Here is a 16,391-nt window from a genome sequence, read left to right on the forward strand (position 1 = left end):
AGACTTGCTCATTGGATTATGATGTGGAAGTGAATGCGGTCTCTGCCTTTCATGAAGTTTTTTATTTGGTTTTGATTTGAAACTATCTTTGAGTTACAAAAATAATCCAGCAAAAAGACCTATACATAGAAAAAAAAGTCATGGCTTTAATTCTTTTCCAGTTATAGGCTCAGAATTTCCAGGTGTCCTGGAGTCTAATTGTATATTTTAATCTGATTTTGTCTTCTGTGACTATTGATATACCACAAAAATGGGATTCCCCTCCCTGGAAGTGTTCAAGGCCCATTTGGATGGGGCTTTGAGCAGCCTGGTCTAGAAGGAGGTGTCCCTGCCCATTGCAGGGAGGTTGGAACCAGGTGATCTTGAAGGTCCCTCCAACTCAAATCATTCTATCATTCTATTAATTCATTCTCAGAATACTGCCAATTCCCAGAATTAGCATTTTGTACCAATGCAATACCACAAGTTAATTGTACAATGTCTAAAGTGATTAGCTCTAATTACCTTTACATTTCTTTCTATTTTTCTTTCTTCAGGGACCTAACATTGGAATTCTGGCCTTTTATCACTAACATTCTTAAATTACATATTCTTTCATTTCATTTTTCTTGGAAAACTCAACTCTCCCTGCATAACAGGTATTTTTGGTGGGCTGCAAGGAGTAGAGATGAACAAGAGCAGTCAAGGCAACAATATCATCAATATACATACAGACATTTACAGTATTACCATCCTTATTTGAAGTATATTATTAAGAGAAGCTGCTGAGTTACTGTCTTAGTGTGATGATTGCTAGTTACAGTGTGCATATGCTATTATTATTAAACCTTCCCTTGTTTAGAAGCTACATTGAAATACTGCTTAACAAAGAGAGAAGCAGAGGTAGGTGATTATCAACATTAGGACCTAGATAAAGCCACATATTTTGCAGTACTCTCTCATGTATTAGGAAATTCTTCGATCAACTCAGAGAGTAGCTGTTAGTCCAGAAGGATATGCAGATGTTTTTAGGGATGCTGTTGTTGTGGCTAGCATCATTGCATTCAAAATAGGCTGCAAAAATAACATTAACATATCTAAAAATGAGGCAGGAGGAGAATGATGAGTAATTGAAGGTGGTGTGTGTGTCTGCTGCTTTTCTTTTTCTCACAGTCTTATTACTCCTTGAACTCCACAGAAGGTAAATATTAGTGTTTCTACTCTTTTAGTTACAATGCTGAAGAAGACAATGCTTACATCAGTGAAATTAAAGTCAGTACTCCTAAGGAGGATAAATATTAACTTTTCCCAGCTTTCCCAGGAGTTATTAAATCTTGCTATGCTATGAACCTAAACAAATTACCTTGTGCAAATTTATTTTTGTCAGGCATGTAACCCATGGAGTACCGAGGTTTACTTCATAAATGTAGCTGGGGATTGACCTGAATTCAGGAGGTCCAATGGTGCCCAGGAGGGAAGTAAGCTAATTTTTTATTTTCATTGCTACTATATGACAGGTAAGAAAATGTATGGTGATATCAAATGGACATGTATAAAACACAAAAAAATCCATATTGTTCAGGATTTAATGGAGGTTTTAATCAATCAAGGCAAAAAATTAGATTTAAAGGTTTAGAAAATGAGATTTAGTGAGTAAGCAGATATTTCAATCAATGCCAAAGTATTTATCCTTGTATATACAGAGAGAGAAAATTCATATATATATATATATCTCTATGAAAGAAAACAAAAATATTTCTGAACTATTTTATAAATAGCTAAAATCCAAGAATATAAAAACTTGTGTTTTCTTTTGTGATATTAATTTGAATATATACGAATGAGGAAAGAATATTTTGCTTCTTGTCCTATTTGCTATTTCCTAAAAGAAAAGTAAATTCTTAACTCCTTATAGGCACCTTTGTGTGCAACATTCCTAAACTGAATTCCTGGTCTGAAGAATTTGATATGTAAATAAGTAGACACATAATGAAAATAATTATATTAAGTAAGTCAGTGTCCTCTAAAATACACTTGAAGTATGTATATGAGAACTACCAGAAGGAAAAAAAACTGGCTCCTATTACTACATAATAAAAAATCTTCAAAACGGTGTGTTTATTCTACTGAAGAAATACTATTGTTGGTCCTTACATAATCAAAATAGGATAGTAACATCTTCCCACACCAGATTTTCTTGTCCATTTCTTTGTTATTAGGATGGGAATGTTTAAACACTGTTACTGCTCTAGATACAACACTAACCTTTATTTTTTTCAAAAAATTACTCTTTAAAAATATTTTATATTTAAATAAAGCCAAAATAATTAGCATTAAACCATTATTTATCTCTTTGATGATGTAAAAGGTGTTTGGCTGTATTGTTGAAAATGAATCCCTTGGGATGCTGTAATCTTCATAACTTCACCATTTAGGGTATCATCTTCAATAATTGTTATCAGTCCCTCAGCAATTATTGATGGGCTGAAAAAAAAAAAAAAAAAAAAGTTGTTATTTTACAATAATGATGTAATAGAACACATAAAAAGGACAAGTGAAGAAACTCAGTATAAATCTATATACCCTGAAAATGAAACAGTCTGGTATTCGAACAAATTTATTTTCAATAAAAGCAGAGGCAGCATGAGTTTTTCAGAAGAGAAAATCAGTCTCCTCAATCAGGACATACAACCCAAAGGGGCAACTTTAAAAATCATCATTTGCTCACTCTAACCTGTGAACATCCTGCTGCTACTGAGCTTCCTATCAAAGTTTTCTTTGTTAGGGCAATGGACAGAACTAATCCTTACACAACCCTTTGCAGCTCTTTGCTGTTGATTTATCCTGTTTCTGTAGCAGGACTGACACACAAATTACCATAAGGAGAATTTTGTCATGTGCCATTTGCTGCGTTCAATAGGTGGAGCATATTTTACGTATGAAAAAGGATGGGATAAACAACACAGACTTACAGTTTCCTTTTCTCAGAAGTATCTGAGCAGCTAATTGATAGAGACTGAGAAAGTGTTTAAAAAGTATCACTTTGTGCTTGTCTTTATTCTCATCCTCTTTCCTAGTTGTCTGCTTTTGGCCTTTGTTGGCAATTCTGTAATGGACTAGGAAGCTCTTTGATCTGATCCACCATCATTGCTTCTAGGCTTTTATGAGTGTACTCTGGTTTTGTCAGTTCTTGGTCTGATTTTTATTTTGATTCACTTCCCAATTTTTTGGAAATTCAATACAAATGATATATGCTGTATCTCACAACAAGTTGGATTAAATAAATTTATGAAAGAACACCAAGGGCTATTAAAAACTAATACACCATCTTTGTAATTTGATTTGCACTTTGTGGGGAAGAGGGAATGCATAAAGGGAAATACCACTATGTAGGTGATAATTAAAATAACCTCAGATATCTGCCATTTGTTCCTTGTATATAGGATAACACATTTGGTAGACTTTTATCTGAGGCAGCTTTTCCCTTTTAATATATTTTTGTTGAAAGTCCTACTGTGTGTGCTTGTTCTTCATCAACAAAAGGCAGAAACCCACTGTATCTGACTTGACTTACTCCATCACGCCATAGAACTGCATCATATTTTTAATTTCATCCTTATATGAATAATATTGTCCCATATTCTCTTCTTTATCTATTGATTGAAGAATCGGTGTGTTGACAAATCCTGGACAAATTGTGTTGAGCCTCACACCATAGTTTTCCATATTAGCAGCTAACTAGAAAAGAGAACAAGTTAGGCGTCTGTCATCAACATTTTAGAACAGTATTGTGTGAGTAATTATTCAAAGAATGAGATTTACCACTAAGTACTTCTCAGCGTTGCCTAGTAAGCAAATTTTATTACTACTGATTGTTTTGTTTCCACAACTGAGTTTGAAGCACATTTTCTTTAGTAATCTTACTAGATTACTAGCAAAAACCATGTTTTGCTAGAACAGTTCTGCAAGAAATCAACACTCTTCTTTCCATGCAGCTGTTTGTTTTTTTTTTTTTTTCTGATATTTTTGTTAGTAGTATTCTTGGCATGTCGTTGACAGTATTTTAGGGTGATGACAGAACTCTCATAAGCAAAACCAAGTTAAAAAAAAATCTCCCAAATGTATGCTTTCAATTTTACAGAACTTTGTTATTTAAAGGAAACTGTCTCAAATCAAATAAAGTTTTAACTCTAAGATTGTATTTAACTCACTCACATGAACAGAAATAGGATTTGGTCTCTACCCCCAGAACTGTAATGCTAAACTTTTCCAGCTGCTCTGTTGAGAAAGTCCCGGTGAACTTCAGGAAAGAAGCAGGATTTTTTTCAGGAAGCAGTTCAAGAATATGATGAAAGCAAGCAGCACAAATTGTTCTGGGAGTGGTAGGACTCTTCATTTCTGCCGCTACCAATGCGTGTGTGTAGCAAAAAAGTCTGATCAGCATCCAAGTGTATGTTGAATGCTGGATGGACTTTCTTAGTGATGGCACTGTACTTGATGAATGATACATCCAAGAATAATCATAATTGTTCAACACAGAGTTATATTTCTTTTAACATTTAACAGGAATCTTTTGGGATTGTGAAAATCAAATGTCCTTGTCATGCTACGGTAGTCTGCCCTTTTGGTCTGGTCTGCTCTTGTGAGATCCCACCTGGGGTACTGTGTCCAGTTCTGGAGCCCCTGCTGTAAGAAAGATGTGGAGCTCTCAGAGTGAGTCCACAAGAGGGCCACAAAGACAATTAGAGAGCTGGAGGACCTCTCCAATGAAGACAGGCTGAGAGAGTTGGGGTTGTTCTGCCTGAACAGGAGAAGGCTTTGAGGAGACCTCATAGTGGCCTTCCAGTAATTGAAGGAGCCTATAGAAGGCTGAGGAGGGACTTTTTACAAGGGCATGTAGTGAGAGGACCTGGGGTGATGGCTTTAAACTGGAAGAGGGAAGATTTATGTTGCACATTAGGAATAAATTCTTCAGTGTAAATGTTCAAGAGCAGGTTGGATGGGGCTTTGAACAACCTTGTTTAGTGGGAGGTGTCCCTGCCTGTGCAGGGGGGTTGGAACTAGATGATCTTGGAGGTTTCTTCCAACGCAAACCATTCTTTGATTGTATGATAAAAGAAACTGAAGTCCTACATGTTTTGTATCATATCTGCCCAACATTAAGCAGTACTGCCTTTTCTAAAGTTAGAGTGATTTGCTATACTTGTTATTTTTTTTCTCTTTGGCATTCTTGTATTCCATAGAGACAGCATTTCCTCTGATTTTCTGAGAGACCTTTTTTTTTTTTTTTAACTTAAGTGGTGATGATTGTATTATGATGAAAACACAGAACTGAAAAACTAGGTGTCAGGTTCATGCTGTGGCTGATATGTTGTATGCAACACTTATCCAAACAAATCTGTTTAGGTTAATCTAAAAAGAAGTTATTTGGGAGGCGGCATAAAACACGGGTAAAGTATTCAAATTATTATTTCAGGTACCTTATTCTGCAAATTTGATTTGAACTCTATATGAGCAGACTTTAAGCTTAGCCTATGAAAGAATAACCATATTTTCTCCCTCCAAGTTACTGCTTGTTCAGTTTAACAAGGAAATTTTGGAGTCAGAGGTTAAGACTTACTATATGGTCAAATAGCATCTAACATCCTGAATGTGTCATTTTGCATTTTCAGAGTATTAAGATCTGGTAAGAATAAATAATGGTAAACATTTTTGTGTTCAAGACACTTTGCACACTTTAGTGCTTATTTATCACAAAAAAAAAAAAAGGTCATCAACCTGACTTACAAATAAGGAAAGCAAAATGTTAAATAACTGGAATGAAGTTCTGAAAAATATTTTTAAAGCTTGGATAAGAATTTGTCGTTTGGGCTGCACCCACTGCCCTTAAACTACTTTGCAACATTTTTCTTCCATGCTCTCCAAACCTCAAATCAGTCATAAACACACACATATCTTACTTATTCCATCTTTGGACTCCCTTTGTGTAAGGAGGAAACCTCCACTGCTTCAAACAGTTTGTTTTCTTTAAGTAAATGAGTTCCAGTTGTGTGACAATAGAGAGGGAACATGAGAAACCTAGCATGTTCCCAAGGAGCTGCTGATACTGTTTTCAAAAACACATACTTACTGCTATTGACCGTGTGAATCCAATCACACCATGCTTTGTAGCACAGTACACAGGTTGGAATGCAGCAGGCATAAGTCCTTTAAAATAAAAAGGTAGCTGAATAAGGATGTTGGGTACTCCTATTTAAGATTACCTTAAACACAGATGTATGTCTATAATGTAAAAAACAGATTATGGGTTTATAGAGATGCAACAAAATAGATTAGTAAAAATTTGCAAATTATATTTTGTAGGCTGGAAAAAATATGAGATTGATAGAATCGCAAAGAGGGAAAAGAAGAGTAAGAAAAAAGTATAACTTCTAAGAGGAAAATTTGTATCTATGAAGTATGACTTTAAATGGAGGACAGGATCTGGAAGAAAACACTCAAGAATGAGATTTTTGAGCTGCCATCTATGAATCTGTAAAGTAGTTGAAGTATATAAAGTATCTAAAGTGTTTTAGATGAACTTTGATTGCAGACACCCTAGCTGCTGAGATGTACACTGGACACGTGCTATCACTTACAGAGATTTCAGGGAGGAAGTGTGGGAAAAGGTGGGGCAAAATCCATTTTCACTATTGTAACTGATTCAATATGATCTTTGTAATGTATCAAAACATAATATCTGATTTTAATCCTTTCCTTATGTTGCTTCTGTGGAATAGTAACAAAACTCAGCCTGAGATAAAACTTTTCCCTTAGTCCTAACACAAGAGATAAGACTGAATGTGCTGCACAGCTGCCTGAAGAACAGTCAGCCAATACATCCGCCTGGGCAATATTATTACCACGTATTTATTTGACAATGTGGTTAGTACCAGAACAAATACATACTCTTTTGTATAGTGGTTTTTGCTCAAAGGAGCCATTATAAACAAAGTAATTCAGACCTGATACACCGTCTGAAGCACTGTAAAGTTTATTTTACTTACAAAACTTTGGTAATATTTCATAGGTGATAGGGTTTTCTTTTAAGAGATTCAAATGAAACGGGGAAGCCATTTTGCAATAAACAAAAGGAAAAAAACACTAAGTGAATGCAGAACCTCAGTGCAGAGAGACTACAGACATATGTGAGTAAACACTGTGAATGGAATGACAAGATGAAGACTTCAGAAAGCAGAAAGAAGTCACAGCAGAGATGTGGGTAGGAAAGATTTTAGAAGCATTTTCTGTATTGAATTAGATTGGTTGGAAAGGATTTAATTGTATGTTACCTCCTATAATGGGCCCTGCTCTGGAATGGAAAGCCAAGATGAAGACTTTTAGAAGGAAATAGAAAAGAGACATAACAATCCTGGGTAATATTGCTATCTTCTGTAAGGAAAAGGAGAACCAAAATTTAAAAAGTTTGCTAACATTGTGAACCTTTATAGTGGGAGTGGTTGAGCATAAAATCATTATAGTAGAGAAAGAAGAGAGAACAGAGATTTTGGAGGAAAATAAAAAACTTAATTGGCTGAGTTTGATGGCAAAAAGCTGGTCAAGAAGAGATGAGAGACTATGAGTGCATCAACCTTTCTGCCTGTTAGCCAGCAATTTCCACCATACATGACAGCTGAACTGGTCCACATGGTTGTTGTATTTCCACCTGCAAGCTAGGGTCATCATGTAGATAGCAAACTACAGCCTGTCCTAGAGTTAGAGGGTAAAATTTGTCTGTGTTCCTGGATGTGCTATTGTAAAACTGGATGCTGATTGTGAAGCATTAATATTTTATTCTAATGGAAACATTCAAATTAGTATCTCAGATATGTTTTTAAAATTCTTTTATTTAATCTCTTTAAGTGATATAATCAAGAAAGAGCGTGACTTATCTCAGTGGAGGTGAAGAATACACTTCCCAAATTATGTATGCCAGAGGCTTGCATGTGCTTTTTGCTCTGGAATCCATTTTGTCTGAAGGAAAAAACTTTCCAAGATGGCACAAGGCTCTAATTCTAACCCTAACAGCTTCAAGGTTTTGTCTTAGTTTAAGTGCTACGTTGGTGATCCAGTAAAAGCAACACTTATTCATGCCATTCGGTGGTGGGAAGTGAAGAACTTAATCTAGTAGCTGGTTGTTCTCTTAAACTTGCATTTATCTGCTTAGCTTGGGTTAATGTGTTATAACTTCTGATTGAAAACCTGGTTTATGAAAACTGATTTTTGTGTTGTCTCCTCTGGGCTGTGAACACAACACAGGCTTTCACCACACCTCTATGTGGTGATTTTTGATGATCATCACCACTCTTCAAATAATTGGAAACATTGTAATATTAGCACACTAGAAATATTATTATACTTTTTTTTTTTTTAAACTCCTGATTATTTTTACATATTTTAAACAAAAAACCCCCAACAATCCCAATGAGGCTGCAGCTAACAGACATACAAAAGATAAAATCTACTGGGAGACACAGGAGGAGGAATTAAATTTTATTTTTTAAACATAGTAAGACAAATTACTCGTTTCTTGACAGAGAAGAGAAACAAAATCAAGACATAAACAAAGGAAGGGCATAGCTCACAATAATGAAGTAGAATAAGGTTCAAAGATTTACTTGAATGTAAAAACACCAGAAATAACTAGTCAGAAAGGGAAGAACAAATAATCCTCTTTTCAACATGAGGACAGTCAAACATTGTATAGTCTCTCAAGGGAAGTGGTGAATTCCCCCACATTGGACAGTTTTAAGTCTCAGCGTGACAACAGTGTGCTGAGCCATCTCAAATAAACTATAGTAGTACCTAGAAAGTTTGGACAAGATGATCCTTGAGGTCCCTTCCAACCTGGCATCCTATGATTCTCTTTTATTGAATCAAAACATTAAAACAAATAATTTTCTAATTGAAATTAGGGGTTTTTTGGTATCATGGAGAACCAAGAAGAAATCAGTTGACTTGCTTTTAGCCAAAGCAGTGATAATGAAGACTAGTCCTAGCATCCCTCACAAAAAAAAATATGAAAATTCTGTCTTACTTTTGTTCCTAAGGCTGGTACCCAGAACCACAGTGTGGTATTTGCAGTTCTGAGCCACTCCTCTTCCCCGGGGAGTGCTGAGCCTCTACCTAGCAGTGTGTCCTAGGGACTCTGCTAGCTAGTATTTTGGGATGAAACATTGTGTGACATTGATCCTGCTCTCCCTGAGTATTTATTCAACCAGAGAGCAAAGATGAGTTCATAGCAGATTAGCTAAGGAAGTAATTTTTTAGAAAATCTGGATTCTATTTGCTGCTTCCATCATATTTAATTATCTAATGCAAAGTGAAACAGCCGTGAAACAGACTGGAGAATATTATGCACAAAATAGGGTGTTCAAATGGATGATGATGGTGCAGTGTACTCCTGGAAAGTGATGCATGTGGTTTTTAGTCTCTCTCAGCAAGGGGAGGCAACTGTGCACAGATTTTTCCATTCTCTGAATATTGCTGCATCACCGAACTGCTCCATGAAAAAGGACAAGGAGCTTTCTTCTCCTCTAAAATGATCTTCATCAAGAACTATTTTTTGAATTGCATATAATTTCATGGTGACTGAAGGTACTCTTGTTTACCAACACTGATTCAAGCTGACCATCAGTAATCTTGTGCACCAATATTAACTGTGCTTTTAAAAAAAAAAATTTCTCAGTTCTTAATGGGCTGACAGAGACAGCTCTTGCCCTTTGTTGTACTCTAATCTGTGTGTTGTAATAGTGTCAAGACCACTCATTACCAATTGAGACGTGGTGTCAGACCTCTCACTGCAACTGCTTATTTGTCATGGTCAATAGTCTTAATATTTGCATCTTGAGAAATTAATATCAGAGGTGGAGGACTATATCAATAAGATTGAATTGTATCAGTAAGCTTTGCTGAAACCAGTACTTCCTTTCAGGCCAGTGAAAAGCTTTGATAAATACAGAATTAAGCATTTTTCCCCAGGTGTGCCTTCCCACTGAACACGACTTGCCCTTGGAGATTTGACTCTCTGTTGGGTAAGATTTATTAGCTTTTAGATGACGTTTCTGCCCCCTATTTGCTCCACTGGTGCACTGTTAGGAAGCTTGAGACAAATGTAATTTCTGTTTGATACTATATTTAAATTTCATTAACTGTTGGCATAGTGTACTTCATGTTTGGATAAGCGTAGCACAGAGAATACAAGAACCAAAGTCTGTTTTCTCACTTGGCTGTTGATCTCGCAGAAGCCTTGGGCTGATCAGAAAGGATGGCTTCCACACTACAGTTATGTGTGATATAAATGATTAAGCTGTATTGTCAGTTATACTTTAGTCAATTATAGTCATTATTAAAAGATGCAAGTATTCCATTAAATATTTAAATTCTTTCTCACTAATTTGATAATCCTATCACATGTCACTAATGTGGCATCCTAAAACTCTAAATTTTAATTGTTTATGAAAAAGATATGTGAAAAGGCTGGAACCTAAGTTTTGGCAAACCAATGGAAACTATTTAAAAACAAAACAAAAGTGCTTTTCCATATCTTGGGAAATATTAGCAAAGGAATTTGTTTTCCTTTCTATATTAGGTTTGTTTTATAAGATATACTTGTCAAAGCCTCTTGCAACAGATAGAATACTTGCAAATAAATAACATCACAAGATTTAGCCATATTTATTTAAATTAAATGTCTTTCCAAACCACATTACGGAAATCTCCTTAGGCAAAAGTCTGGATAAACACTATGGAATATGCTTACATTGTTCTTTGAATGCCAAAGCCTCTTTTGAAGAAGTGGATATGTAACTAGAGAAATGAGCTAGGAGCATGGTGGTCCTACAGAGTGTTGAGAGAGTTGGTTCTCTCATTCTTAAGAATATGGAGGGGGTCCAAGATCACATTCATTATGTCAGTCATACTGCTGTGGTCTGTGTCAAAACAAAGGAGACAGAAATCCTAGGGAAAATTCTAAGCTGTGTAATTTTTAGGATTTTTTTTTTATTTTATTTTTTATTTTATTTTTTTTAAACTGTGGAGTCTCTAGTGAATGGTTTCTAAATTTTCTGACTTCACTCCTGTGGATCCTGCTTAGCATCTTCCTTTTTAGAAAGGGAAGGCAATAGAAGCTCTTTCATGATGCTGAACAGAAGGTCCCAATTGTACAGCCCTTTACACCTTTGCTTCACTCCAACACAGTCTTGCCTTCACTCAGAGATGTTAAGCATATGCTTAGCTTTGTTCTTGTAATATCTATGGGAACAGGTCCTAAAGAAGCCTGTTTGCTGTGAGGAGTACTTTAAATATTACTTTTGGTTGAAACTTTCTAAAGGAGGAGGACAAGCTGGCTCCTAGAGAAGAAATTTTACAGCATTTTACTCTTTAAATTTGAAATGAAGTTTATTACAATGCAAAATCTTGCAGCTGTTGGCATTATCTTTTATGGGGGCAAGTTGGCAGTACAGCATTTCCCATTTCTCAGTTGTTTAGTGGTATTACTTCTTCTTGATATAAATGCAAAAATCCCATAAAATTAAGAAAGTTTCATAGCTTTGAGATGCACTGGCTTAGAAAATGGGCGCTTGCTGTATGTCCTTATGTATTTCTCTCCTTTTTGTATTTAGTCCTGTCTTGTGGACACTGAAGAAAAGAAGAATCAATGCTGGAAAGAGGGAGGGACGCTCTGGCTTTTCATCCAGCTGAATGAAAACACTTCAAGCATCCACTTCATAGGAAGCATTGAAGTAGTTCTGTGGGCGTTTGGAAATATAAAACTGAAAGACTTGATTCTGTCCCTAGTTCAAATCATTGGCAAAATTCCCGTGGTGAAGAACTGGAAACTCATTAGTGCATAAAGCGAGTATTGAATGTTACATAAGCACTAAATATAGCTCTTCTTGCTGCTCAGCAAGACACAAGAGCATTTGCTGTCTGCAGAGCATCTCTGATAAAATCTTAAAACTTGGACGGGGGGATCAAAACCACTCAAAAGTTTAATGATCAACAGAAGGTAGCTCAAAGAAAAGGAAACACTAGAAGAGAAGGTTAAACAAGCTAATGGCAGTTTGCTTTTTATATATGGAACAAACAGCAAGACTTAGATGTACAGGCTGGAAAGGAAAGTCATAAAGCACAAATAATAGTAAAGAAATTTTAAAAAAACAGTGTTAGGCAACTTTTCTAACGTGTTTTTCTTGAGACCTTGGACACAAGTGCTAGGTGCAAGCTATGTAAAAGCAAGCAAAGTAAAGAACATTTTGGTTTTGACAGGTTCCCAGGAACATTATGGCATAATATTAATGTTAAAAAAGTAAGTAAATAAATGAACGTTTTGATCAAATCATCAAAATGGCTCTTATAAACTCTTACCAAACCTAGAAAAGCTAAAGTGTTGTATCTTAAAATAAAAAATATTTTGTGTTAGTTTGAGACTAGTTAGAAACTGAATCAAACTACTTGCTGCCTCTGCCCTGTCTTAAGCACTGCATGGGCATCAGCACTTCTGTGAAAAAGCTTAATCTTTTACTTGTGTTGATGACCTCTAGTACTGCAATAGCAGTTTCCTTCAGGTTAATTTGGTCCTTATAAAATGTCCCTTTGAGCCAACACAGATGAACTTTCTGGCATGAGTAGGTAATGTGTTACACAAGTGCTGACTTAAAGTACATAGACACTTTCAATAAAGGACCTCTCATTGATATGAGGCATGTGAATATATTAATTCAGATTTTCAAGATCCACTTGTATTATATCAATAGAGAGAACTGGAATTCTCATCATAAAAGCCAAGGTTTGCAAGAGAGTTTAATAGTACTCAGAACACTCACACCTCTTGGCCACTAATCCCCTTTCACGTGCAGGAACTATGGCTGCTGCTGTCATACTGCCTTTTCATTGTTAAAACATATAGGAATGCCACAGAATAAAGTTACTACTATTTGGTATTCTGCACGAATGCCAAAAAAAGCACTGGCAATCCAAGTGTAAGCCAGGGTGTATATAATTTTTTCCTGACAGCAGCAAGATCTTGCAGACTCTTCAAACAAACAAGAGAGAATGCAAGTATTTCCCCACAAATTTTTGAAGGGAGAGAGCCAACTGGTATTTGCTATTTACCATTTCCCCATAGCTGTGCTTTTTTGCTATGACCCCAGCCACTGCAACATGTGCACCTACATGAAAGGGAGGATTCTGCCTCACAATTGAGCAGTAATAGCCCTGACTGGCTTAGAAGCCATATAATCATATCCTTAAGCCAATACATGGAAATACAGTTATAGCATAGACAAGTAGTGAGCAAAGAATGCGCTCGCTTAAGCTCAATGAAATGTGAGTGTTAATTGTATGTTTTCTCAAGCAAAGGTAGATCACATCTGAGAGGAGTTGGAGCATGGACAGAACTGGTGTGTGACAGTCTTAATAAAGTAGATACAGTCTAATCATTCCTGTAGCTGTGCTCTTATGGTTTTGAATAGAAGACCTGCTACTGCTTGCTCACTTTCTGTGAAAAAAATATTATCTGATTTTCCATATTGGATGACTGATAAATATAATATAAATAATAATCAGTAACTCTGAATTAAAATTAGGTCTATATATATATTGTTTCTTACACACAACATGGTGTACATGTTTCAATTCAGCCGTGTTATTGAATAGTCTTGAATAAGCATAATGAATTGAGGCTAGTTAGGCTTTGCTCAATGTATGACAGTAATAGTACCTGAAAAAAATTAACATCACACTCACGATTATAAATACAAGGCTGGTAGGTTAAGAAAATTACTGAAATTTTCATTGAACAACAAAAGAAAGTTGTGGTCACGTGATATTACTTGGTTTGTTATGATGAAAATGAGGTCAAAATTGGAATAAGCAGGGAAGAACCATAAGAAAGAAGAAAAAATGTTACTGATCAGTATGATTCATTTGTTTTAGGAACAAACCAATGAGTAGAAAGTGTTTATAGAGAAAATATTCTTACCTGCCAAAGATGAGATGTTAATGATTACTCCTCCATCACCTCCATTTCCTTTTCTCATATATTCTATGCCAAGGTATGTTCCTCTAATTACAGATGTCTGATATGGGAAGGGAGAAGGGAAGATTATGTTGAAAATCTGTTTCTAAAATCAGCTTCTAAAAACTGAGTATTGCTTTAATCATAGTGCCTTGAACCTATATTGCTTTACCAGTGATCTTATGTATACTTGAAAGATTCTAAACACTGTTGACATTTGACAGCAATGCAAGTCAGTAACTTCAGAAGCACAATTGCAGTGCATAGACACAATAAAAGATTAGTTATTTTTCTCATTAAGATACCGATAATCAAAGTAAAAGGTTACGATGTGAAATAAATGCTGTGAAGGAAATGAAGTACAAAATAAGTAAATAATTTACAGATTAAAAACGCACTTTATCTGAGGATATAAGTGGTGGATGAATTCCCAGCTTTTTTATTGAGCCAAACAGCTCTAAAAAAAAAAAAAAGTACAGACCGAATCAGAGGGTAACACTGACACTTATAACTCCATTTGGCTCAAGTCATGAGATCCCTTTTTAGGATTAAGTTGTATATTATATTTCTGATCCCAGGATGTTAAAAATCTGTAGTCTTTTCTGACTGAAGTTACTAGTATTTTACCATTTCTCTCAAAAGAAGGTTAACCCAAACAAACAAATACAGATAAGGTAAAAAAGAATTTGAAGAGGTGTGGAGCACAATGTTACCATATTAGCCACAGCATGTGATTTTTTTTTTCTTAAGAAAGATTGTCGAGGAAGAAAATATTACTGAGACCTGTACAATCTTGATTCCTTAAGATCTGCTTTTGAACCCTACTGCAGTCAGAATGTCTGCTGGGATTAATAGGTGTTATCTACCTCCTGAATGAATCAACTGGTTGAGTTTTTCCCAGAGAGTAACTTTAGTGAAATATTGCAATCTTACTGCATTACTGTTAAGTTTTGTAATTATTTACTGATTTTGTTAGCTCTCACCATAATCAGTTCACATTTAGTTTACGATTTCTACTTATGATGAACAAAAGGATTGAGCTACTAGTATTTTTCTGGAAATATTACTTCCGTTTTTAAAAGAGAACTCAATTTATATTTCATTACTGCTTAGTACTATTTATTTGACACAAATAAATTAAGATGTTCAAAAGATGAAGTGGCCCTACAGGTATGTTCACATCTGTGCACAATTATTTCACTGAGAGTTTTGCCCAGGGAAGGTCTGCAGAACTGAACCATGGAGAAGGAAATGTCCCAAATTAAAAAAAAAACAAAACAAACCCACATTAAAAATAAGCTGTATATGACTAAAACCTAATGATAGAGGCTAGGTGTACTGGAAAGAAACACTTTGAAAATCAGAACATTAAGTATTTTTCTTCCATTATCTAAATTCCCCAACCGAAACCATAATTTAGAGACATGTATTACATTTCAGTTTTGTCAGTCGATAATTTTACACATATGTGTTATAACACACATGAAGTAAAAGTCCTGATTTAAGTTCAGTTGCCCTTCATGCTTACTGTTTCTAACAGAAGTCAGATTTGGAAGACTGCATGTCCTGCTTTATTAATATTCCTTGTTCCTTGCCTAAGCAACATGAACTTAAACTGCCCATTGACAGAGAAAAAATAACTTGAGACATCATTACCATCTTCACATTGGACTTTTGGTGAAGAATCAGCTTTTTTGTTTTCTAAAACTGCAGCATTTTATGTAGTATTTTCAACATAAATATATTTTCAGTATACAACTTACCTGGAATAGTGTAAAAAAATAATAAAAAAATCACAAAATAGGAATAGTTCAGAATTCAAAATAACAATTTAAACTTTTCTTAAACAAAAAATTGCCATAAAAAGGTATTTTTAAATTGTCTCCTGGAAAGTTTGTGTTAAGTAACATACTTTTAAAAGAGTTTTGATTAATATAAAAATAATGTTATTGATTAAATATTTTAGCAGAAACTTTTCTCAGAACTGTCTTCAGTGGCCTGTAAAATACCAAGCTAAATCTGATTTCTCTTGCATGTCCTGGAAGATTTCAGAGTCGTTATAAATGTAGTCAAGTGCTGTTTAATGTTGTTTGTTGCTTGTAAATTTCAAAGTACTATTGAAATAGATTGTTAATGCCCATTACTATTACTGTAAAGTATATATGTTCAGAACATAAACTCATTGGCAGCTTAACTGAAATTAAAATAGACTTAAGAGTGGGTGTTGGTTTTTTTTAAACATATACGTATGATAGGCTGTACATAAACATTTTGGAAAGGAAGGGGTTAACAGTGTCTGTGGAGAGCAGGTGTAGGTCCTATCATGCCCTGGAGCAGTGTCTCATCCTGCTGA

General features: G+C 35.2%; 1 protein-coding gene across 1 annotated transcript in view; it reads right to left on the reverse strand.

Annotated features, from left to right (window-relative positions):
- Window positions 1-2,324: 2,324 nt before the first annotated feature.
- Window positions 2,325-16,391, reverse strand: part of HPGD (hydroxyprostaglandin dehydrogenase 15-(NAD)) — a 27,760-nt gene continuing 13,693 nt past the window's right edge. Inside the window, exons 5-8 of the mRNA XM_009996006.1 lie at window positions 14,003-14,099; window positions 6,110-6,186; window positions 3,554-3,717; window positions 2,325-2,463 (exon numbers count right to left, since the gene is read on the reverse strand). Of these exons, the coding sequence (XP_009994308.1) occupies window positions 2,325-2,463; window positions 3,554-3,717; window positions 6,110-6,186; window positions 14,003-14,099 (477 nt within the window). The remainder of the gene's footprint in view (window positions 2,464-3,553; window positions 3,718-6,109; window positions 6,187-14,002; window positions 14,100-16,391) is intronic.

This window comes from Chaetura pelagica, unplaced genomic scaffold (assembly GCF_000747805.2).
Source record: "Chaetura pelagica isolate M959 unplaced genomic scaffold, ChaPel_1.0 scaffold142, whole genome shotgun sequence".
In the NCBI taxonomy this organism is placed as follows: Eukaryota; Metazoa; Chordata; class Aves; order Apodiformes; family Apodidae; genus Chaetura; species Chaetura pelagica.